At 41.6% G+C, this 23,370-nt stretch overlaps 1 protein-coding gene and 1 long non-coding RNA gene across 4 annotated transcripts; one reads left to right on the forward strand and one right to left on the reverse strand.

The window, feature by feature from the left end:
- Window positions 1-473: 473 nt before the first annotated feature.
- On the forward strand, window positions 474-22,086 carry LOC110166490 (NLR family CARD domain-containing protein 3-like). Of its 3 annotated transcripts, none has more exons than XM_055154431.1 (14): window positions 474-602; window positions 910-977; window positions 1,184-1,288; window positions 4,929-5,033; window positions 7,082-7,174; window positions 9,865-9,930; window positions 12,328-12,373; window positions 12,668-12,863; window positions 14,168-15,950; window positions 18,997-19,170; window positions 19,534-19,704; window positions 19,893-20,063; window positions 20,360-20,406; window positions 20,981-22,086. In XM_055154431.1, exons 2-14 carry the CDS (start codon window positions 946-948, stop codon window positions 21,532-21,534), a joined length of 3,543 nt encoding a protein of 1,180 aa, XP_055010406.1. In that variant the 5' UTR covers window positions 474-602; window positions 910-945; the 3' UTR covers window positions 21,535-22,086. The 3 variants fall into 3 exon arrangements, with proteins under 3 accessions (XP_055010406.1, XP_055010417.1, XP_055010412.1); XM_055154437.1 differs by lacking the exon at window positions 474-602 and adding an exon at window positions 744-831; XM_055154442.1 differs by lacking the exon at window positions 9,865-9,930.
- Window positions 16,919-19,646, reverse strand: LOC129409202 (uncharacterized). Its single transcript, XR_008632275.1, has 2 exons — window positions 19,514-19,646; window positions 16,919-19,360 (listed from the first exon to the last, which is right to left on the reverse strand). It is a non-coding gene; the product is annotated as an uncharacterized LOC129409202 (long non-coding RNA).
- Window positions 22,087-23,370: the final 1,284 nt, after the last annotated feature.

A 23,370-nucleotide genomic window follows, 5' to 3' on the forward strand; every position in this document is an offset into this window, starting at 1 on the left:
GATTGCTGCCGCTGTGACCCGCCCCCGGATAAGAGGAAGAAAATAGATGGATGGATTTTACTTCCTGAAACTGACATCACACTAGGAAATTCCATAACTAGAAAAATATATTTTATTAAAATTATTAGTTGACAAATACAAATATACAAAAACACTTTTATTTAGTTTAAATCCTGTTTAAAGTGTTAAAATTTTGGATGTCATCAGTGTGTTTGAACTTTTTACTTCCTATAATTTTTTACATATTTTTAGACTTTTCTTTGCAGTTTCTTCTTGATTTGGGTAAAACTATCATTTATATTCATACAAGTTTAACTAAAAATTAAGTACAAATTAGAGACTCATAAAAATCTGTCAAAAATCTGTCTCTTTAACAGAACACTGAAACTGCGCACATATTTATCTCCAGTGTGAAGTGCGCCAAAGTTTATAAATGACTCATGTAGTTTCAGTTTAGAACCAGCAGAGCAGCTTTTGTCTTATGCACATGAAGCACTGGCTCACACAGGAGCAGAGGTCACCCAAGACCTGATTTACATTTTTTACTTTTAATGATTTGGATTTTACACCGAGTAGAGGCGATGTCTGAAGAGAGATTACAGGTAAGTGCGTTCTTGGTTTAGTCCTGGGTTAGTCTTGGTTTAGTCTTGGTTTGGTCAGAGGTTTACTCCTTGATTAGTTCTGGTTAAGTCTTGGTTCAGTTCTGGTGTAGTCCTAGTTTAGTCGAAGTCCTCTTCTTGTTAAAACTGACTGGTCTTTCTTTAGTCAGGTTTAAGTCCTGGTTCAGTCTTGGCTTAGTCCCTTTCAATATTATAAATCCAAACACAACAGGTTAAGTCACTTTTGATCACATGTTTTATGTATGTGTGTAATGAATAAGAAATATAATCTGTCATTGTTCTGTTGCAGTTCTGTTTTGATCTTCTCCTGTGATCTGAGTCAAACATGGACAGAGAGGAAGGGGCCCCCGAGCAGAGGTGGGTACTACTTTTACTCAAGTACTTTTACTATCATAACTTCTTAACAAAATTGTGCACCTTTAATGCTTTGTTGTTGAAGTTACATCCAGACTTTTTTATTCTTGTGTCATGTCTTAGTCTGCTTCTTTGTACTTCTACTGGAGATTTCTCATTTCTATATTTGAGTTGCATATTTTCTGTGACGTGTACTTTTCTTTTTTCAGAGTCGAAGCTTCTGGACTTTCTGAACCTAAACCTTTTCCTCGCAGTTTGTCTCTGCAAAGTGACAAGTCTTTGTACAGATACATCGATTTTAAAAGAGACGCGACGTGAGTTAATGATACTTTACTCACATTTTCTATTGGGGTGGGTGATGACATCAGTATATGAACACTTTTGGGTGATTTGGCACATGAGATATTTTTGTAGTTCTTCAGAAATTTGCTAAAAAAATCCCTGTACATTTCTTGAGGTTAAAGTATCAGACAAAATGTGAATAAAACTAATAATACTAAAGTGTCTTTGATTTATAAGTGTTAGCGTGTTCTATCAGAGAAATAAAGACTGGAATCGATCAATTGAAATCACAAAAATTTATTCCCTATTCAATACAATTCTAATACAGAGCTCTGGGTCAAATCACTGTCCCTGACGGCCTACAGCTACACAGGACTTACATCAGGTGGTCTGAACGCCTGCGCTTTCCCTCCACCCAGAAATATAAGACAACCACATGAATATGCAAATTATTTATTTATTTATTTATTTATTTATTGGATCCCCATTAGTCTTTACTCAGGTAAAGACTATTCTTCCTGGGGTCCAAGTTGGCGTAATTTACAATAAAATGTTCCATTTTAATAATAAAGTTCACACATAAGTTCATACAGTCTTGTTCCAGAGTTTACTGCACTACACAACACTACTACAATTATAATATATCCATTAATTACAATGCATGACTAATGACTAGATATAATTCTATACAATTTCCAATATATTTCTTTAACAATTTCTTAAAACTAGGTTTGTGCTTGTGAACAGTTACGGTTTGGGGGAGCGTGTTCCAAAGCTCTATCGCTCTGTACAGAACAGTTCTTTTCAGAGCTTTAGTCCTGGGCAGTGGAAATATAAAATGTCCATGTGAAGCTTGTCTTGTGATAAAACTCAGGGCTCAAGGCTCAAGGCTCTTTGTAAAATACATACATTTTTAAAAAACAAAATAAGGCTACAGGTAAGTCTGTCCCAAACAGTAAACCAGGAGAACCTCTCATGCACGACACTCACGCTGGTCCTAAAAGGGCAACGCAGAGCCAGACGAGCCGCCCTGTTCTGGATTTGTTGAACTTTGACAAGATCCTGTTTTGAGGCACTTGACCAGATTACAGAGCAGTAAGCTAAATGTGAAAGAACCAGAGATTGAATAACAATCTTAATGTTTGAAAAAGGTAAAAAAATATGCACAGCGTCTTATATTATAAAATATGCACAGCGTCTTATATTTGAGATGACTGAAGTCATTTTAGCAACAGTGTTTTTAATATGACCTGATATGTTGACCAGGTTCACGCCTTGGATCCTCCCTGAAGCCTCTCCGTTTATGGGGATGACCACCAGATTTCAATTATAGCCAGGTCTGTTTAGGCTTGGTGCCAGCCAGGATGACCCCACGTCAGCTGCTCTGTAAAGGATTTCCTTAAAAAGACACAACCCTCATCTCTGCAAAGGGAATACCATAAAAACATATCTGCTTTCACACAGTGGTACCTTTAAACATATATATCAGATTTCAGTGGTTAAGCATTATGTAATATTCAAACAAATATATGATTTCAGTATTTAATATATGCATGTGGTACACTCACGACACTTTATTACTTGTTACGGCCTTTATAAGTCATAAGTCAAAGGCACAACTATGAGAAGCAAAATGGATTTAATTTCTAGCTCATTGGATGTTACCTGTTTTGAAAATGAACGTGTGCTCAACCAAGAAAAAGAATCATTCTAAAACCATATACCATCATTTCTGGGCTATAAGGCGCTACTTTTTTCTCACACTTTGAACCCTGAGGTTTATACAACAATGTGGCGAATATATGGGTGGATTATTTGTTTATCAGCACAGTGGATTTGCACACAGCCTGAGTGCAGTGAGTGTTATCCCTCTCAGGCTCAAACGAACTTTTAGTAACAGGAAAAATCTGATATTTGGGGAAAATTATCAAATGGGGTAGTAATATACAATCCTGACTTTTTTTGAGAGAGACCTTCACATCCAGTGTGTTCTGGGATGTTACAGATTTGCAGCATTGGCCCATTGTGCTAAATTAACACTGAAGACTGAAAATGATATGAACACTAACTTTATGTGTAAACCACTTTTCATAACAATGAAAATATAAAGCAAGTGTAACAGCTTTACAGTGGCAGAACAACATCACTTTTTTGTGTGGTTCTCCAAGAAACAATTTTTATTCTTTGTAAAGCACAAAAGTACTTTGCACTTCTGGCAGGTTGTTTGTGTGGAGCCGTTCTTGCACAGTCTGCATTGTCCACGTTTATCAGCATGGATGTGAAAAAACACTCCTGAGTAAAAAAGGCTCATAAAATATGGATTTGGAGTAAGTAGGTAATTGGAATTTAGCTCTTGCAAATCTGCAACGCCTGGAAAGGGTTAATATGAAGTTGTAGCGTTAGCGCTGTTGTCAGCACTAAAACATTTTATCGCTGTGTGATAAAATAAGATATGATGATGCTAAACTAACATGAGTGAGTGGAATACGTCTTAATAACCTGTATAAGTTAAATCAGGTGTTTGCTTAAATGATGAGAAGAAATATTTCAAACTTCAATAGCCGGACATCCACTAATACCTGATCCATACACCTGTCCCCGCCCCCGAGAGAGTCTGAAATCTGCTGAAATTCTCCAAGACACTGACATGATCCAGACAGAACAGAGACTCTTTCTGCAGGAGACATGTGCAGGGGAGAGACGGGGCTGATGCGCTGAGGAAGATGCTGTTCGATTGTGTTTTGAACAGTTATTTTGTGCTTCATGCACACACCTCCCTCATGGAAAACACATGAAGAAATGCAGATGATGCAGCTTTTAAGTTAAAGGTGATTGATGTGGCTGTGGAAGAAGAAAACAGAGCTGCTGCTGCACGTGAACTCAGCATCAGTGAGTCGATGAGACGTTGGCGACGGCAGCGTGACGAACTGACTCAAGACAACAAAAGCTTTCAGAGGCGATAAAAGCAGATGTCTCGACTTGAAAACGCTGAAGACGTAGACACCTGTGTCTTATAGTCAGGTGCGGCCTATAAAAGTAATTTTTTTTTCTTTTAAAATGTAGTTGATGTGGCTTATATTCAGGTGCAATAATCCATAAATTCTGATAAAGCTTTGGATTTTTATGATATACAGTATGTGGGGCCAAAAGAAAGTGTTTTATGATTTTCTCAATATTAATCATCAACACTTAAAATTGACTTTAAACCACAGAGAAACAGAAATAATCTTCCTGGATATTTTGATCAAACAAGAAGAGAACGAACTAGTGACACATCTGTATCGAAAAGAAACTGATGAATTTTTACATGCAGACTCTTTCATCCTCCTCACCTGAAAAAAAAGTTTGCTGATCAGACATTTTAATCAGATCAGAAGTATTTGTACGAAACAAAAAGACTACATCAAACAAGTGGATGACCTGAATCACTTCAGGTTGTGAGCACACAAGGAAGAGAGGATAAAAGGAGCCAGAAACAGATTTGATGGGATTTGATGTTATAACACAAGAGGAGTGTCTCCAAAACAAAAAAGACAAACAGACTACAAATGTACCCAGGTGCTGTTTAAAATATTCTGCCCAATGAAAAGACATCGACTTCTCCTGGAGATTGCTCATTTGCATAATATTTGAGTTTCATATTTTCTGTAATGTGTATCTTTCTTTTTTCAGAGATGAAGCTTCTGGACTTTCTGGACCTAAACCTTCTCCTCGCAGTTTGTCTCTGAAAAGTGACGGCTCTTTGTTCAGAAACATCGATTTTAAAAGAGATGCAGCGTGAGTTAATGATACTTTAGTCATATTTACTTTTGGGGTGGGTGACAACATCAGTATATGAACACTTTTGGGTGATTTAGTACATGAGATATTTTGTAGTTCTTCAGAAATTAACTTAAAAAAAAAATCCCTGTACATTTCTTGAGGTTAAAGTATCAAAGAAACTGTGAATAGACTAGAAGAGAATAGAATAAAAAAAATACCAGAATCTCCCCTTTGTTTCACACCTTTGAGTGAAGAATTACACTTCTTTATCAGTTAGACAATATTACGTGTAGAAAGTTTAATATGAAGTGCAGAAATACGTAAATTTTATGTTTTACATTTTGATAGAGCAAAAGAAAATATAAATGTCTGAGTGTATAAAAAACACAGAGGAAGTGAGAGCTTCAGTGTCTCTTAGTAAAAGTCCACAACAGATGCTCCTCAAGGACGAGACTCCAAACTTTACAGGCACTTTACAGATGATTATTCATTCACTCCAGACCCAGTGGTGGTAAGATACTACTGTAGCCACAGCTGCCCTGGGACACACTGACAGAAGAGCGGCTGCCAATCTGCACCATCAGTCCCTCTGATCTCCACCATCACACACACACACACACACACACACACACACACACACACACACACACACACACACACACACACACACACACACACACACACACACACACACACCACTTTCATACTACACATGTGGGTGAAATGTCTTGCCTAAGGACACAATGACAGTTTTTGTGACTGGTGCCTTCTGTGGCTCCTGATTTTCCCAGTGTCTCCATCCAAGTCAGACATGTCCAAACTATGGCCTGGGGGCCAAATGCGGCCCTCAGACAAATTTTTTTCTTGGCCCTCAGGCTTCCAGGAGAATTGACCCAAATTACCTTGCATCAACGAAAAATTTACTTTTTTTTTGCAAGTTTTTTGAAAATTGATAAAGCCAATATTTAATATTTAGTGTGTAGTTTTGAGGATCTTAGCATGAATAAAGACTGATGGCTCATTTTAACGTGTTAAACATTCACATATTTTAATAATTCACTGTTATGAGCACCAGTCTACGGCCCTCCATCGGCCCTCTGCTTCGTCAGTGTTTAGACATGTGGCCCTTGATGAAAAAAGTGTGGACACCCCTGATCTAAGTCCTGACCAGGCCCAGTCCTGCTGAGCTTCAGAGATCTGAGGAGATCAGGTTTTGACAGACTGGTGTGGCCACAGATGACCAAGGCTGTAAAGTCAAAACTTACTGTGATGAAGTAAAGAGGTCAAAACTTTCGAGGCTCTGTTGGAATTAGAAGAAAAGTCCTTTCGACACACATGGAGTCTTCATCAGGGCAGATCCCTATTAAAAGACTTTTATTCTAATTCCAACAGAGCGCCTCAGACCTTTTGATCACGTTTTACTTTATCACAGTAAGTTTTTACATGACAAGATTGGTCATCTTCACTATATATATAATCAATGTCTGATTATTGTATTTTAAACAGAGCTGTCAGATATAAGATGTGTACATTTTGTAATTTTTAAATATTTCAAAACTAAACCTCACCATAGTTTCAAGCACAGAGATCTCCAGTTTTGTGTTCAGCATGACTCAAGACTCTGAAAGTAAAAGCTGTACTACTACTGTTGCTCCCTCTGGCCTGTGCTCAAAGCTCACGATTCGATTTGATTTGATTTGATTCAATTCGATTTTGATTTGAATATTTTGATTTTTTTAAATTTTATTGTATGTTTTAATTTTATTTTTATTTGATTTTATTCGATTTGATTATATTTATTTATATTATTATATATTTTTTTTATTTTTAAAAATTCATTTATACATACATTTTTGGGTCTATTTTTACGTCATGCTAATGGGAGGTGGGAGGGGTGACTTAATAATATCTGGACATTTTTGTGGCTCTAATAATAACAAAAATGTGATTCAAAGGCGAGAACGTCCACTGCATGGACACAAACGGCCCCCGGGATGTCAGAGAGTGTAAAATGTGAAATCATCCATAAACATCTGCCTCTAACTGTCGTGTCTTCTCCACAGCTCAGACTGTGACTCTGCCTACGCGTCTGTGAGCTGTGACCGCTCTCTGCTCAGAAACTGGGATTTTCCATCATCTTCAAAACCAAAAACAGAGTAAGAAAACCAGACTGCATCACTGACACATGAAAACACTGTCAGTCTCTTTAGTTTTGGAATGTTCCACAGTATTTACATTTATTAAATTTCAGGTGTTTTTATAGCTCAAAAACACCTAGAAAAACAGACATTCTCCACAGATCTGACCTGTAACTTGGTCTGGTTTGGTCTCCATGAAGATCTAAAGCAGGGGTCACCAACCTTTTTGAAATTGAGAGCTACTTCATGGGCACTGAGTCGTACCAAGGGCGACCACTTTGATACACTCTTCTGAAATAACACATGTGCTCAGTTTTCCTTTAATTAGACATTATTAATAATAAATAATGATAATCATCTATATTCATGATTTCTCACAAGAATTATCCACAATGACAGCGAGAAACAGAAATCAATATTCAGCACTTTCACTTTATTCATCTCAGTAATTGTTATAGTGTTAGTAATTCGCATCATTGTTTCTCTGAGTGCACATCAGTGTCTCCCTTATAAATGCACTCTCCCGCTTTCTTGACGTAATCTTACAAATGCACAAACGCAAAAATGATATATTTAATAAACCAGGAAAAATACAAACAACCATGAGCTCCTTTAGCAGAGGAAACTCGAGGGGCTCCTCACCAGTGAACGCTGCACAGATCCACGCTTCCAAACACTATTGTACAAGTTCTACACTGCAGCAAATTAATTAAAATCTTGTGCATAAATAAACTCAACTTTACAAACATATAAACCACAACCACACTAGAGCCACATCAGCCGTTTGACATTATAACGTTTTTAATGCAGATATGCCACATTTGTTTACGTTTTACAGAAAGGAAACTTAAACCTCATGGCTCATTTACATAAACTGCGCTGATCGCTCATCTAAATGGCTTATCTAAATTTGTATAATGAATATATTTAACACCTGGAATTTACAGGTAGCTTTAATTACAAAGCAAGCCAGTCAGTGTGTGGGTCTAACAGCCATACAGCAGCTTTTATTTACAAAAATATTAAAGGTGCTTTTAACTGGTGAGGATACTACTGCAGGGGTGAGGCTCCACCCTAAAGCTGGGGGGAAGGAGACATGCTATAAGTGAAAAAAACAAACCCGATTAATACAAAGAAAATCATTACCACAACTGAAAACACCCAATTACAAGTGCCACCATCACCAATAACTATAAATACGGTCATCCTCTAAGGCTGCGTTCAGACTGCAGCCTGAAGTGACCCAAATCCAATTTTTTGGCCTCTATGTTCCTGTATCTGATCTTTTAATGACAGTCTGAACAACACAGATCGATTTTTTCAAATGTGACCCAGGACACTTGGATATGTGCTCCTGAAACTGATACATATCTGATCTTTTGACATGCGACTTCAGTCTGAACGGCCAAAGTGCATTCATCCACCTACACGTTATCAACAAGCCACAAACGTCACTATTCTGTGCGCTGAAAGTAGGTGAAAATTGTTAATGAACTCCGTGTCACTGAAGTGAAGCACATCACCACTCACCACTCTTGGCTCCGTCTCCACATCCACACGTTCATTTCAACGGACGTCGCTGCCGCTGCCCCACAAAACACCACGACCAAAAACCTCGTCCTTCTCCTTCTCAATCTCCTCCTTAAAACAAGTAAGTTGTTCATGTTCTGGCTCCTGATACGAGAGGAACTTTAAAATCTCCAGGTGCTCAATGCTGCGTCCATGTTTGGACAACTTCTGTAAACACAGAGCATGCGCTCGCTGTGGTTGACGTCGTTGTGTCTCCAGTGCACATGTGGGACACTTTCGGGCCGTTAAACGTTCACACTGGAGTCACATACAAGACACATTTAATTGCAAATGTGAACGACCTCGCAAAAACATCGGATTTCACAAAAAAATCGGAATTGAGCGTTAAGCCCTGCAGTCTGAACATAGCCTAAGTCTACTAAGTTTGTGTTGGACTATAAGACATATGGGATTGTAAGGCCCAATATCAATAATGTTGAATTCTCGTCTATTTTCATACATAAGTTGCACTCGATTATAACATGCATTAAGAGAAACAAATAGACGACACTTGAGACTGATCCTTAGCCCAGGAGTCCACCATCCATCGACAGATCGTGGTGTAACTTGCCCAGCGTTGCCTCTCTGTCTTGGTGAATGTGGATTATGAATGTGAATGTGGCTTTGTATTTTTATTTCCTATGAGGACGATTCAAATATACATCGAATAATAATGTGTTTAATGCAGCTTTGCCACATGGATAATTTGCATAAACTATAAGCGCTGAAAAAAACAGCTCGCTCCTTGTGCACTGACGCGGTTCAGCTCTGCAAGGCTCCTGACTACGTTAGCTGTAATGCTTTGACATTCTATCAAGTGGTGCAGCTTCATAACTTACCAAAGTCATAGCCGTGTACCACATAAAATCGGTTCGAGGTCAGAAAACACAACCAGAATTAATACATAAGGCACACTGTCATTTTTTGCAGCAGCCCATCATCAATTTAAATGATACATTAAAACAATATTTCAATATTTTTGCACACGCCCAGTGATGAACCATCTAAAACTAAATATAACTTCTTCTATCTTCCATCTTTAAATGGTAAAACATTCTCAAAATATTGAATAGACCAGGAAGCAGAATCCCATGAACAACGTCACTAAATTAATATATTCAAACCACTTCTTTCCACAGACCTGAACATGGGAGCAGATATGTGTCCCCGAAGAAAAAGAACTCCATTGACAGAGACAGAGAAGCGTAAGTGAAAAACAACTCAGTAAACTACAAAAATCAGCATTAATGAAAACTTTCAAAACTGATAAAAGGGGCAGTACTGGAGGACTAAAGGGGAGAGTGAGGAGGAGGAGGGGCAGGGTCTGGAGGACTAAAGGGGAGAGTGAGGGGGCAGGGCCTGGAGGACTAAAGGGGAGAGTGAAGGGGAGGAGGGGCGGGGTCTGGAGGACTAAAGGGGAGAGTGAAGGGGAGGAGGGGCGGGGTCTGGAGGACTAAAGGGGAGAGTGATAGGGGAGGAGGGGCGGGGTCTGGAGGACTAAAGGGGAGAGTGAAGGGGAGGAGGGGCGGGGTCTGGAGGACTAAAGGGGAGAGTGGGGGGGGGGGGGGTCTGGAGGACTAAAGGGGAGAGTGAGGGGGAGCAAGGGCGGGGTCTGGAGGTATAAGGAACACATACATAAATGCCAAAAAGGAACAGTAGACAATGCTATTAATTAAATAGTAATAAATAGTATAATAACTCAGGATATAGTTCCTACATAAAAAAAAACATGGTAGTATTTGATAATGCATTTTTTTAATTCAAATAACAAACTGATAAGGATTAAAAATATAAAATATCATTTCATATGCAATTTTTTATTCTCTAAATAGAGCAGCCAGAAGTTCCCCATTGCAGTGGTTAGTTTAGTTGAGTGTGTCACTGATGTGTGGTCATTCTTCTCCTTTAAGTTTTTGTCTTTCTTCTCTTGATATTTGTGGATAAATTCTTCATGTTAGAATGTTTATCCTTTGTGGAGCTTGTTGGTTGAAGATTTGGTGGGGCAGATTTATGAAGCTGCTGGAGAATATGCATTTCATTTCATTTTCAGACATTTTAGCATAGAAAAGCATTAACCGGAACTTCTGTAAACCTTATCGTGCAGGACTTCCAGCCATTGTGAAAAAGGTTTATTGGGGAAAAATAAATGCATAATAAACCATACATAAAACAAAACAAGCTGTGTTTGCTAATATGTGTATTAGAGCCCAACTGATATATCAGTTGGCCGATATTATCGGCTGATATGGGCTCCTGTAGACATATCGGCTATCGGCCGATATGCTTGCTGATATGGGCCAATATTTCACGTGGGCATGTTATACCTCATTATAAAGTTTAGACTCTCTACATTATGTTCATTTAATCCAATTTACAGACAGATAAATGTCCTAATATGTGGCATCGCATCAGTATTTATCTACAGAGTCATTTGTGTGTCCGTACTGTCCCTGAACACACCACAGAGTCGCCACTCACGTGTGTTTGTTTACACTCGCAGACATAGATCCAAACATTGAGATTGTTTTCTTTTTACGGACAATCGGTTTGAGTCTGGATTAAAAGGACATTTATTAGTGCAGACTTGTGATGTGAGGAGGAGCCTGTGTGAGGCTTAGTGTTGGAAATATGTCGACTTTGAAGCTAGTTTTTGGTTATCGATTAGCTGCTATAGCTATCACACATTCTATTGGTCTATTGTAAAGTGACTATATTGACCGTATATTTGTTACTGGACCAGCATTGATATGTAAATGAGCTATGAATAGACGTGTGAATGCATTTACGGCTAAAGGCTAATAGCGGGAGTTTCTTTTCTAGCTAGTAGTGATGGTCGGTCACGATCGAAGCGGCTCTTAGAACCGGCTCTTTGAAGCGAACGACAGGAGCATGCTTCTTATTGGGAGCCGTGTTTTCTTTCTCTCACTTTTTTTCTCTTCACGCGCATGCAGACCCGCAGTTTGACAGCGGCAGCGGCTGAAAACAAAACTTTCAGAAATCTGCATGTGCATAGGATAAAAAAAACGTGCATGTTTGTCTGTAGTTCAGCATAAAATGAATAAACCAGGACTAATCTTGAGTTTGAGAGATGGAGAGAGATAGAGACCAAGTCCCGACACTCAATCCTGGTTCAGTTCTGGTTTAGTCCTGTTACCCATCACTAGTAGCTAGAATGTGATCTATTGTCTGTAAATATGATGTAAAGAGTCAGAATAACAATAAATGTTGCCTAAATAAACCCAATTTAAAATCCACTAGAGCCAAACTAAGTTTTTTAAACAATTCAAGATTTACAGTGAATTTTTACATCACTAAAGACATTGGCGATTATATCGGCTATCGGCAGCTCCAACTCCCATTTTATCGGTTTCATATCGGCCACAACAAAATCCATATCAGTCGGGCTCTAGTGTGCATGTGTCACCACGATAACTGAGAACATTCTACCATATACATACATGCAGAGCACCCCCACCATGACATCACCACAAAGTATCAATACTATAATGCAAAGTATCAATACTATAATGCAAAGTATCAATACTATAATGCAACTCAATGGAAAAGTATTGAGTTGCTCTGATTGGCCCATATGTTCGCAGGACGGCGCAGTGGATCTCAGAGGAAACACTAAACTCCATATTTACGGTCAGTATTATTTATCTTCATCCTTTTATGACATAACCATCGCTCTGTTATCATTAAAGGTGCATTGTGTAACTTTTTGGTTGTTTCCATGAAGATAGAAAGGTTTAATGCCACACTGTGCAAAGCAATGACATCTCCATGAAGAAAAGCATTTGACGGACCCTCCACCAGAAAAGTTACACAATGCAAACCTTTAATGATGAGGACCATTCTGAGATTTGGAGCTCAAACATTATAACATGTCTCAAAGCTCCCAAGAGTCGGTGTTGCTCTTTCATATTGTTTCTTCTTCAGCGTCTGGAGCACAGTCTCATTAGTTTTGTGAAAGAGGAACTGAAGCGGTACCACAGAGTTCTGGCCTCAGATTACCCACAATGCCTTGAGAACGAGGAGGACGAGGAGCAGAGGAACAGAGAGTCATTTCTGAACATCACTATGGATGTTCTGAGGAGGATGCAGCATCAGGAGCTGGCGGAGAAACTTCACTGCAGTAAGTCAAATACAGGAACAACAGTGTAGCTATGTAGAATGGGATTTTCAACATTAAATAGTAGTACTTTCTTTTCTAATCCCATGTGTGTAATCCTCAGTGGTCCAGTGGGTTCATAGTGGCCCATGAGTGTATACTAGTCTATGTGCTCTTCTACTTGTCCTGATACGCCTCAAGATCATTTTAAAGACATTAAAAAGGTTCATTTCTGTCCTGTGAATGGGACTTTTTTAGTATTACCTGCACAAATCAGTATCTAGCTTTGATACTAGTTTTAATATAGTTTTTAATATTAATTAGTTTCTGATTTTGATACTAAAAAAGTAGAAGACTAGTATACGCGCATGGACCACTATGGAACCTACCCGGACCGCTGAGGAATTACAAATATCAGGACACATGGGAATAGAAAAGAAAGTACTATGATTTAATGTTGACAGTGACATTCTTCTGTCTAAAGAAAGTGTGTGTTTTTTTTTTAATTATTATTATCATCGTGGTATCGAAATCTGCATTGAGTACTGAGTGTAGTACTGAGTATCGAAATTCCATCCATTTTCGTCCGCTTATCCGGGGCCGGGTTGCGGGACCCGCCGGCGTTCCCAGGCCAGCCCAGAGACATAGTCCCTCCAGCGTGTCCAGGGTCTTCCCCGGGGTCTCCTCCCATTGGGACATACCCAGAACACCTGCCCAGGGAGGCGTCCAGGAGGCATCAGAACAGATGTCCTCCAGATTCCCCTCAGCTGCTCCTCTCAATGTGGAGGAGCGGCACCTCTACTCCGAGCCCCTCCCGTGTGACTGAGCTCCTCACCGTATCTCTAAGGGAGCGCCCAGCCACCCTGCAGAGGAAACTCATTTCTGTCACATGTATCCACGATCTCGTCTTTTCAGTCATTACCCAGAGCTCATGACCATAGGTGAGGGGAGGAACAGAGATTGACTGTAAATCGAGCCGTTGTGGTGAAGAGGAAGCTTTGCCTTTCAGCTCAGCTCCCTCTTCACCACAAAGGTCCGATACAGCGACATCACTGCCGATGCTGCACAGATCCACCTGTCCATCTCACCCTCCATCCTCCCCTCACTCATGAACAAGACCCTGAGATACTTGAACTCCTCCACTTGAGGCAGGGACTCTCCACCCACCAGGAAAGGGCAAGACACCGTTTTCTAGTAGAGAACCATGGCCTTGGATTTGGTGGAGCTGATTTTCATTCAGTATTGAAATTGAGTTTGAAATGTTGTACAACACTAGTAGTGATATGTGTATGAATATGTATTGAGTCTATGGTCTTGACTGTTTTCAGGCAGTCTTACTGGGGTCTATCAGAGGGAGCTGAAGTCCAGTCTGCAGCAGAGGTTCAGTCATGTGTTTGAGGGTGTGGCAAAAGCAGGAGACTCCGCCCCCCTGAATCAGATCTTCACAGAGCTCTACATCACAGAGGGAGGAGCCTCAGAGGTCAACCAGGAACATGAGGTCAGACACATGGAGATGGCATCCAGGAGACCAGTCACTCCAGAAATGACAATAACGTGTGAAGATATCTTTAAAGACCACGCCCACAGACAGGGACCAATCAGAGCAGGGGTAACAGAGACACAAGGACCAATCAGAGCGGTGCTGACGAAAGGTGTGGCTGGTGTGGGAAAAACGGTGCTGACTCAGAAGTTCAGTCTGGACTGGGCTGAAGGCCGGGCCCACCAGGACCTCCAACTGCTGTTCCCCTTCACTTTCAGAGAGCTCAATGTGTTCAGAGACACACAGTTCAGCCTGGTGGAGCTGCTGCACCACTTCTTCAGTCCATCCAAACGTCTTTGCAACTTTGAAGACCTCCAGGTGCTCTTCATCTTTGACGGTCTGGATGAGTGCAGACTTCCTCTGGACTTCAGACAAACCAAGGCCCTGAGCGACCCCACAGAGTCCGCCTCAGTGCACGTGCTGCTGGTGAACCTCATCAGGGGAAGCCTGCTTCCCTCCGCTCGCCTCTGGATAACCACGCGCCCCGCCGCTGCCAATCAGATCCCTGCTGAGTGCGTCTCCATGGTGACAGAGGTACGAGGGTTCACCGACCCACAGAAGGAGCAGTACTTCAGGAAGAGGTTCATAGACCAGGCCACAGCCGTCATCTCCCACATCAAGAGCGTCCGCAGCCTCCACATCATGTGCCACATTCCAATCTTCTGCTGGATCCTCTCTGTTGTTATACAGAAGCTTCTGGAACAAACAGAACCTGAGCTGCCCCGGACTCTCACACAGATGTATGTCCACCTTCTAGTAGTGCAGCTTAAACAGAAGAACGTTAAATATGATGGGAAACTGGAGGCAGATTCAGCCTGGTCTCCTGAAAACAGGGAGATGGTGAAGTGTCTGGGAAAACTGGCCTTTGAGCAGCTGCAGAAAGGAAACCTGATCTTCTACGAGAGTGACCTGAGCGAGTGTGGGCTGGATACTGAGGCGGTTTCAGTGTACTCCGGAGTGTTCACACAGGTCTTTAGAGAGGAGCCAGGCCTGTACCAGGACAAGGTCTACTGCTTCATCCATCTGAGTGTGCAGGAGTTTCTAGCTGCTCTCCACGTCCATCAGACCTTCTATGAAACTGGAGTCAACCTGCTTTTTCCAGAACAAACCCACAACGCCTCCAGGCAGCTGTTCTACCAGAAGGCTGTGGATCAGGCCTTACAGAGCTCAAACGGACACTGGGACCTGTTTCTGCGCTTCCTTCTGGGGCTCTCTCTGCCGACCAATCAGAGCCTCCTGCAAGGTCTCATCCCACAGACAGGGGGCGCTGCAGAGGAGACAGCAGTGTACATCAAACTAAAGATGAATGAGTGTGATTCTACAGAGAGAGCCCTGAACCTGCTCCACGGTCTGGGTGAGCTGAATGATCGCAGTCTGTTGGACCTGGTGCAGAGTTACTTGAGGGCGGGGCAGTTCTCCAGACACATGCCCCCGGCTCAGTGGTCGGCTCTGGCCTTCATCCTTCTGTCCTCGGACACAGAGCTGGACCTGTTTGACCTCAGGAGGTTCAGAGCTTCTCAGGACGTGCTGCTCAGGCTGCTGCCCGTCATCAAAGCTTCCAGCAGAGCCATGTGAGTTTTTTTTTACTTTTCTGAGAGACTTTTTTTAGTATTGATACCTGCTCAAACGAGTATCTAGTCTCTAGATACTAATTTTAATCACGATTATGGTCTGATTTTTGATACAAAAAAAGTAGATGAGCACATAGACACACACACACACACACAGATATATATATAAAATCACTGTTCCATTCATAAAAATCTAAATTTAAAACTTTTTTTTTTCTTTTTTTGATTAAATTAGATCAAATTAGCTCCACTTTGTTCATGGCATCCATTGAACCATAATAAATAGATTCTGAGTTGATGTCCAAACCACTGTGTTTTTTAAAAGATGCACTAAGATTTAACCTGGCAGCCATTTTCCCCTCATTGATCTCATGCTTTTAGGCCACCCCATCAATGATTAAAAAAAATATAATAAACAGGACATGATGTAACCCGGGGCAACCAAAGCCATACAGCCCATAATTTAGCAGCGCTAAATGACTGTATCAGAGGCAGTGTTGGTCCACCTTGGCCCTAGTGTGTGTGTGTGTTGGTGTGTGAGTTTGTGAAGGATTCTTTCATGTAAAGTGCTTTAAGAGCAGCTGGAGGTAGGGAGATATGTAGCAAAACCACATGTGCTCTTCATTTCTTCTTTTATACTGAGCCATTTCTTGAGATGGCAGTTTAGGACATGGGGAACCTAAAACCATAAACATGTTTGGAGAACAATTTTAGTTAGTATAGTTGTGGCAGTGAGCTGAGGCTAGTCTCACTAGTTGTGACTAGTCGTGTTTATGTGCTCAGAAATCTACCTCAACTTCAGTCACATTTGCCTGGGATCCTGAACACTGAACGAGTGAATCCAAGTTCAGATGGGTGTGACTGACAGGTAGATTATCCAACCAGGGACACATGTGTAACGCCCCCTAAGGGCTTAACCGCCCCACACAACAGGTACTGTGATCACCAGAGAACTATAAACAGACAAGTTCAGTTTGAAGGATTTTATAACCATAATCCACAGTCGTTTTAAGTTAAAAGAGGAATCAACAGGTCATAGGAGTGGGAGAAGTTTGTTAAGTTTGACAAAAAGGTTAAAACTTTGAGCTAGTCCAGAGGTCCAGGCATTCAGTCAGCTGGCGTGACTCCGTGGCAGGCAAATGACGGCTGGCATGGCCGGTGTCGCACCTTGTCCCCAGCGTGCTCCAGTTTGATCCACAGAGTGGCCGATATATCTTAGGACTGTCCAAGGACCTCCTGAACAAAGGACAAGCAGGTGTGAGAGAGAGCGAGACATTCAATGAACAAAATGAAATCAGTTAGACCCAAGTGCCATGTATTGAGCTGCTTTTTACTAACCTGAACAAAGGACAACCAGGTGTGAGAGGGAGAAGGTTTACAGGGTTTTTATGCAATAGGCACCGCCCCACAGCTGCCAATTACATGGCCATTGGCCCATACCAAACAAAGAAAAAACCCACACAAAGGAAAAACACACCCATTAAAGTCCCATTCCCCCTGTTACACATGGCTCGTATCGAATTAAATATGGCTGCTCATGAGGAAAAAACAAAGAGAAAGCGTCACAGGGGACTGAAAAACATTGCCGATTTCTGCTGAATCAATGAGCACTGTTTTGGTGGCCTGGTGATCAATGAGCTCCTTTATTTCATATGTATCACTAAAAGAAACAAATCTGATTACACAATCCTGTTTGGTTCTGCTTGAGATGTGATGGAGTGTGTGGAAACCAGGCTGATATCCCTCTGTATAAAATATACAAAGAGATACCAAAGAGAAAAAATATTACCACCTTCCTAACCCTCCTCAGGAGTCGGAATACTTGGTTTAGTGAGATTGTTGTCTTGGTTACTAAGTTAAGGGCCTGGCTCCACTGCATGTGTATTTCGCCCTACGTGAGTGTAAAAACTGCAACTTTTGGACGCGTAACTTTTAAGAATGCATGGAAAGTGACTGAGGGAGGCTCCACTGCATGAGCTAGCTGTATGTGTAGATTTCAGAAAATAGGATGGATCCTATTTTTTGATGCTTTACGTGAGCGTAGGCGCGTATCCTCATCAAAATACACAGAGAGCATGCATCTTTGTCTTTGGTTGTATTTGTGTGTTTACCGCCAGCACAACATGCTCCTGGGGCAGTTCTGTGTCACGTGAAAGAGCCCAGGTCCAGAAAAACTCTTAATAAGTGCTTTAAAATTTACTTTTGAAATCCTGGTGTTTGCTGTGGTCAGCCTGTACAGAAGGTATTTACTGTCTTTACGGTGACGCGCAGCTGTGATTTCAGAGGTAACGAACCATCTCCATACGCCCCTCTACTTGCCATTTCTACACATGACACGCAGCACCCACCCTCCACACCTCTTCTTTTGCGCCAAATTGAAACAGGTCACATATGGGCACGTGGCTACAATTGCATAAGCCGGGAACCATGGAAACCGTACGGTAAGCCCACGTCCTGAACCGTGACAAGCGAACCCTACGGTTAGTTTTTTTTTCATGAACCGTGCCACCCCTATTGCCCACAGCACGTTGATTACAATACGAGCACTGCAGCTGGTACTTCAGGGTGCACTGGACAAACCCAAGGACCCACATCCACATTCAAAAAAACTAATGTATAACAATAATCTGAAGTAACTGTTTTTGGAATAACCTTCGTCTGAGCCTAAAAAAACAGGGAAACAGATGTTACATGTTATAAAAAACATGACACTGTGAATGCTTACTGTTAATACTGTACCTGCGTTTGAGGAGTCGTACAGACCTTACCTGTGAGCTCTGGTAATGGTGCAGCACATGCAGAGTTCTTGAAGTGCAGGGCTGTTCTCATACACTCCATTTAAAGGGCCAAAGACGCCTCCTCACACTCATGGTGTTATCTTTGATCCACACTGAACCAGAGCCAACACCCTACACACTCATACGATGCAGGGGGGAGTGGTCTAAATTGTCCTCACTCACACAGCACTGTGAGACACACACACACACACACACATGCACGCACACACACACACCTCTTTAACACTTGTTTTGTTGTTTTCCTGTAGCCTGTCTGCCTGTGGTCTGGGAGAGGAGGCTTGTGCGGCTCTGTCTAAAGTTGTATTTGCACAGTCGTCATGTTTGAAGGAGCTGGATCTGAGCCAGAACAATCTGGGGGACTCTGGACTACAGCTGCTCACAGAGGGACTGCAGAGCCCACACTGCACCCTAGAGTCTCTCAGGTGAACTACAGGCCTGGGGTTTCTGACTGTGTTAAAGATGCACGACTTGACAAGCACTATTCCATTCCTGGTATTTTTATGCATCCAAAATACCTTTAAAAGCATGCATTCTTGCTGTGAGCGGAGTTGTTTCTCCACAAACATGACCTGGAACTTGGCCTGGTGACATTTGCTGCTTGTCTTTCTCGACCTACATAAGATAATAATTAGATAATTATTGCCATACTGTGGAACCTTCCGTACAAAGAAATACAATTTCCATGGAGAAAAGCAGCTGGCAGACTCTAACCAGAAAAGTTACATAGTGTACCTTTAACTGAGTTTCAAAGAAGAATAGTGTAACCTGTGTGATCTGTCTCACAGACTGCAGTGCTGTAGCCTCTCAGAGCAGAGCTGTGGTCTCCTGTCTTCAGTCTTGTCCTGCTCCTCAGGCCTCAAACATCTGGATCTCAGTAACAATGACCTGAAGGACTCTGGAGTGGTGCACCTGTCAGAGGGTCTGAGGAGTCCAAACTGTAAACTGCAGTCACTCAGGTCTGTACACTTTCAAAGGCCTGTACCCACTTCTTCCCATATATGTGAGCAAAATATATTGTGTAAGAAGCATTGCTGTGTACCGTCAGCATCTAATTAGAACGTGTTTTACTGTACAATAATCAGTGCTGAAAAGTGCTTGTAAACTCTAAATTGTAGTGAATAATTAGAATGCTGTGTCTGTACAGTCTGTCCGGGTGCCTGATCTCCGGGAGGGGCGCCTCTGTCCTCTGTGACGCTCTGAACCTGAACTCTCGTTTGATGGAGTTGGACTTGAGCTACAACCACACAGGACTCCCAGGGGTCACACTGCTGTCGTCTGTGGAGAAGAGCCTGAAGGGCAGTCTCAGCAGCCTCAGGTAAGACCATGGACTCTAATGACTCTCATTTAAAGTGTAACTCTCTGGAGGTGGCACAACATCTGTATGATTCCTCAAAAAAGGGAAGTTAGAATCATACTTCAGAACATTCTCTATGGAAATAAATGTTTTATCCCTATACTATGTATGAACAACAAGAGTCAGGTTTGTAAAGATGCAAGTCTGGTTATTTGGTCTATAATTTCTCTAAAGGTTAATTGAGACAGTCTACAAGTAATTGTAATTAGGGTTTTTACCATAGTTGAGCAGCCCTAAAGTATACTGTGTATTTTCAGATTGACACCAAGTGGAGAACAGTTTTTAAAACCTGGCTTAAAGAAATGTAAGTATAACCCTATACACACTCATCTCATGTCTAAAGTAATGTGCTGAGTTAAACAGTGAATTTAGCAGTTTCTGAGGATTACCCACCCTCCTCCAGACACAAGGAGGGTGGCTACATGCACACTCAAAATGTCATTATGAGTTCATATCATAATGATTTCTGTGTGATTATAGTCCCTCAGTTTACTTACATCAGATTTTGTGGTTTGCACATTGTATAAATTATCTTAAACATCCCTAAATCAGATAATAATAACAACAGCCACTGAAGCAGATGCTGAATACAGCGTCCCAATATGTATGTATGTATATAATGACATACCTTCTGAACATCTATTCTTGTGACCTTTTTGTTTCATTCACACATGTTTGAGTAACCCTTTATTATTATTCTGTCTACATCTCCAAAGCTCAAAATACTAAATCTGCAGGGTATGTGTGTTAAACATATGTGAATGAAAATAAACACAAATCCAGGTCTGTTTGTGATGAGGAAACTACATTAGAACATAGATCAGAAAAGGGTAATGTGGGACTTTTAAGCAGTGACATAAACTTCTTTCCTCCTTTAGACTTTACTGACCTGTCTCTGGACTTGAACACCGCGTACAGAAAATTGGACCTCTCATCCGACCTCCGCACGGTGATCTTTGTGGAGGAGGAGCAGCCGTACCCAGACCTCCAGACCCGCTTTGACTGGTACCCCCAGGTCCTCTGCTCGACCGCCCTCACAGCGCGCCACTACTGGGAGGTGGAGTGGAGCGGGGTGGTCAGCATTGCCGTGAGCTACAAAGACACCCCACGGAAAGGAAGAGACACGGGAATCGTGTTCGGACAAAACAGCGGCTCCTGGAGGATCTGGTGCTCCAATGGTCGAATCTCCGTCTGTGGGAATAATCAGGAGCAGTACCTGGACGTTCCTCCGTGGGGCGCCGTGGGGAGAGTAGCCGTGTTCCTGGACCGGGAGGAGGGGTTCCTCTCGTTCTACAGAGTCCTGGAGAATCGATTGGTCCACCTCCACACCTTCAGCGCCGCCTTCAGCCAGCCTCTGTACGCCGGGTTTGGCTTTGGGTCGTGTTTCTCCTCAGCAAATCTCATCTGTCGCCCTGAAGTCATATGGTCGTAGGTTCGATTCTCAGGCTGATCCCTACGTCTGGTTGTGTTTCCTCGGGTTGTAACCTGAACAGCAATGGACAATTTAAGTATTGGACCGTGCCTTCCCGTTACAAACATTCATATTTCTACAGTATTGATGTGGTTTTCAGATAAAAACGTGATGCCTCAAATCTCATACTCACAAATGGTGGGCAGAAGCTAAACACGTCATAGCAGTGCACCTACCTACCTCACTCCAGCTGACCACTAACCCAGATCCATACTACCATAATGTTGTCACGATACTAAACTTGATTTCAGTTCTAGGGAGAAGAACCAGCACCAGAATCCCTTTTAATTGCTTTGTATTTTACCTTGAACTATCCAAAAGCGCAACCCTGAATCTGACCATTTTAAAAACTTGAACAGTGTTGGCTCATTTTCTAATGGACTGTCTCAGATCTGGACAAAGGGTCAACTCTCATTTCACTCCATACAGTGTCATTAACGTCACTCCCTTATTCTCATTTCTGTTTTTGGATTTAGTTTTGTGCAATACTAATAAAACTTAAGTACACTTGTATTCACTGGTCACACTGAATTGATCTCCCTTTGCAACTGTGTCACAAAACTAGTCACAGATGACTGTTAGGTTACTCAACAGCTAATAGTTTCACATACTGATGTTGGTCAAACTTTCCAATATGCTGGGGTAATATTTTTTCTATTCCTGTTTCTATTAATGAAACTACAGAGGCTGTTGATGTTATCATTTGGTATTTTGGTTTTCAGGATGACTATGACTGAATCCAGTTGTTTTAAACCTAAAATGTCTCTCTCTCTGGTCTCAACCTAATCCCCAGCACCTGCACCAATCCTGAGTCAGTGCTAGTGCAGCCTCTGCAGCTCAGGGAGGGAATTCTAGAGGCTCTGAACTCTGACCATACAATGAAGAAAAATGTGTTTGTGACATTATGGAGGTTTAGGCACTGACAACTCAGGACCTTTTTTTAATAGTGCATTATGTAACTTTTTGATTGGCGGTCTGTCACCTGCTTGTTTCCATGAATATATTATTGCTCTGCCTGGAATGTTCCAAAGTGTGACGTTAAACAGTTCAACCTTACATTTATGCAATTACATGTGGTTTTACAGCTCAAAAATACCTAGAAAAATAGACATTCTGACTGTGAGCATGGTCGCTTCTCCACAGATCTGACCTGTAAATTGGTCTGGTCTGGTCTCCATAGACAGATTTAATGCCATATTGTGAAACATTCCAGACAAAGCAATAACATCTCCATGGAGAAAAGCATTTTAGTTTAGTTTAGAAAACTTTATTTATCCACAAAGGGCAATTCCGTTTGTCTCAGACTACAATAAAAAAACACACACATACATTTCACACAGGTCAGGTGCTCGTACAGTTAAGGGCATCAGAGCTGAGCTTTAGTGCAAATAAGGAACAAAGTATAAAGGCCAGTTACAAAACAGAACCACATTAGAACAGTAAACAATAAGGGAAAAAAAAAGACTTGGCTCTGTTTATTTCACCTCTGTGTTGAGGAGCCGAGTGGCAGAGAGAATAAAGGAAATAGTAAATCTATTTGTTTTCATGCTTGTGGCACCAGCGCCTCCCAGAGGCCATCAGGGAGAAGCTCTCTTTTAGAATGTGATCTGAGCTGCCGATGAAACACTTGGCCTCCTGGAGAACCTGCTGCTCCATAAACAGTTGAGTTTGGGCATCTGCACACCTATTATCTTTGAGCACATTATTACAGTGTTGTTCAGGTTGTTTCTGTCTTTGACTGACAAAGGCTCTCAATAAAAGAATGATAAAACGCATACAGGATTGGTTTCGAGACAT

The sequence above is a fragment of the Boleophthalmus pectinirostris genome, unplaced genomic scaffold (genome assembly GCF_026225935.1).
Source record: "Boleophthalmus pectinirostris isolate CB_2022bp ecotype Guang Dong unplaced genomic scaffold, ASM2622593v1 HiC_scaffold_10, whole genome shotgun sequence".
In the NCBI taxonomy this organism is placed as follows: Eukaryota; Metazoa; Chordata; class Actinopteri; order Gobiiformes; family Gobiidae; genus Boleophthalmus; species Boleophthalmus pectinirostris.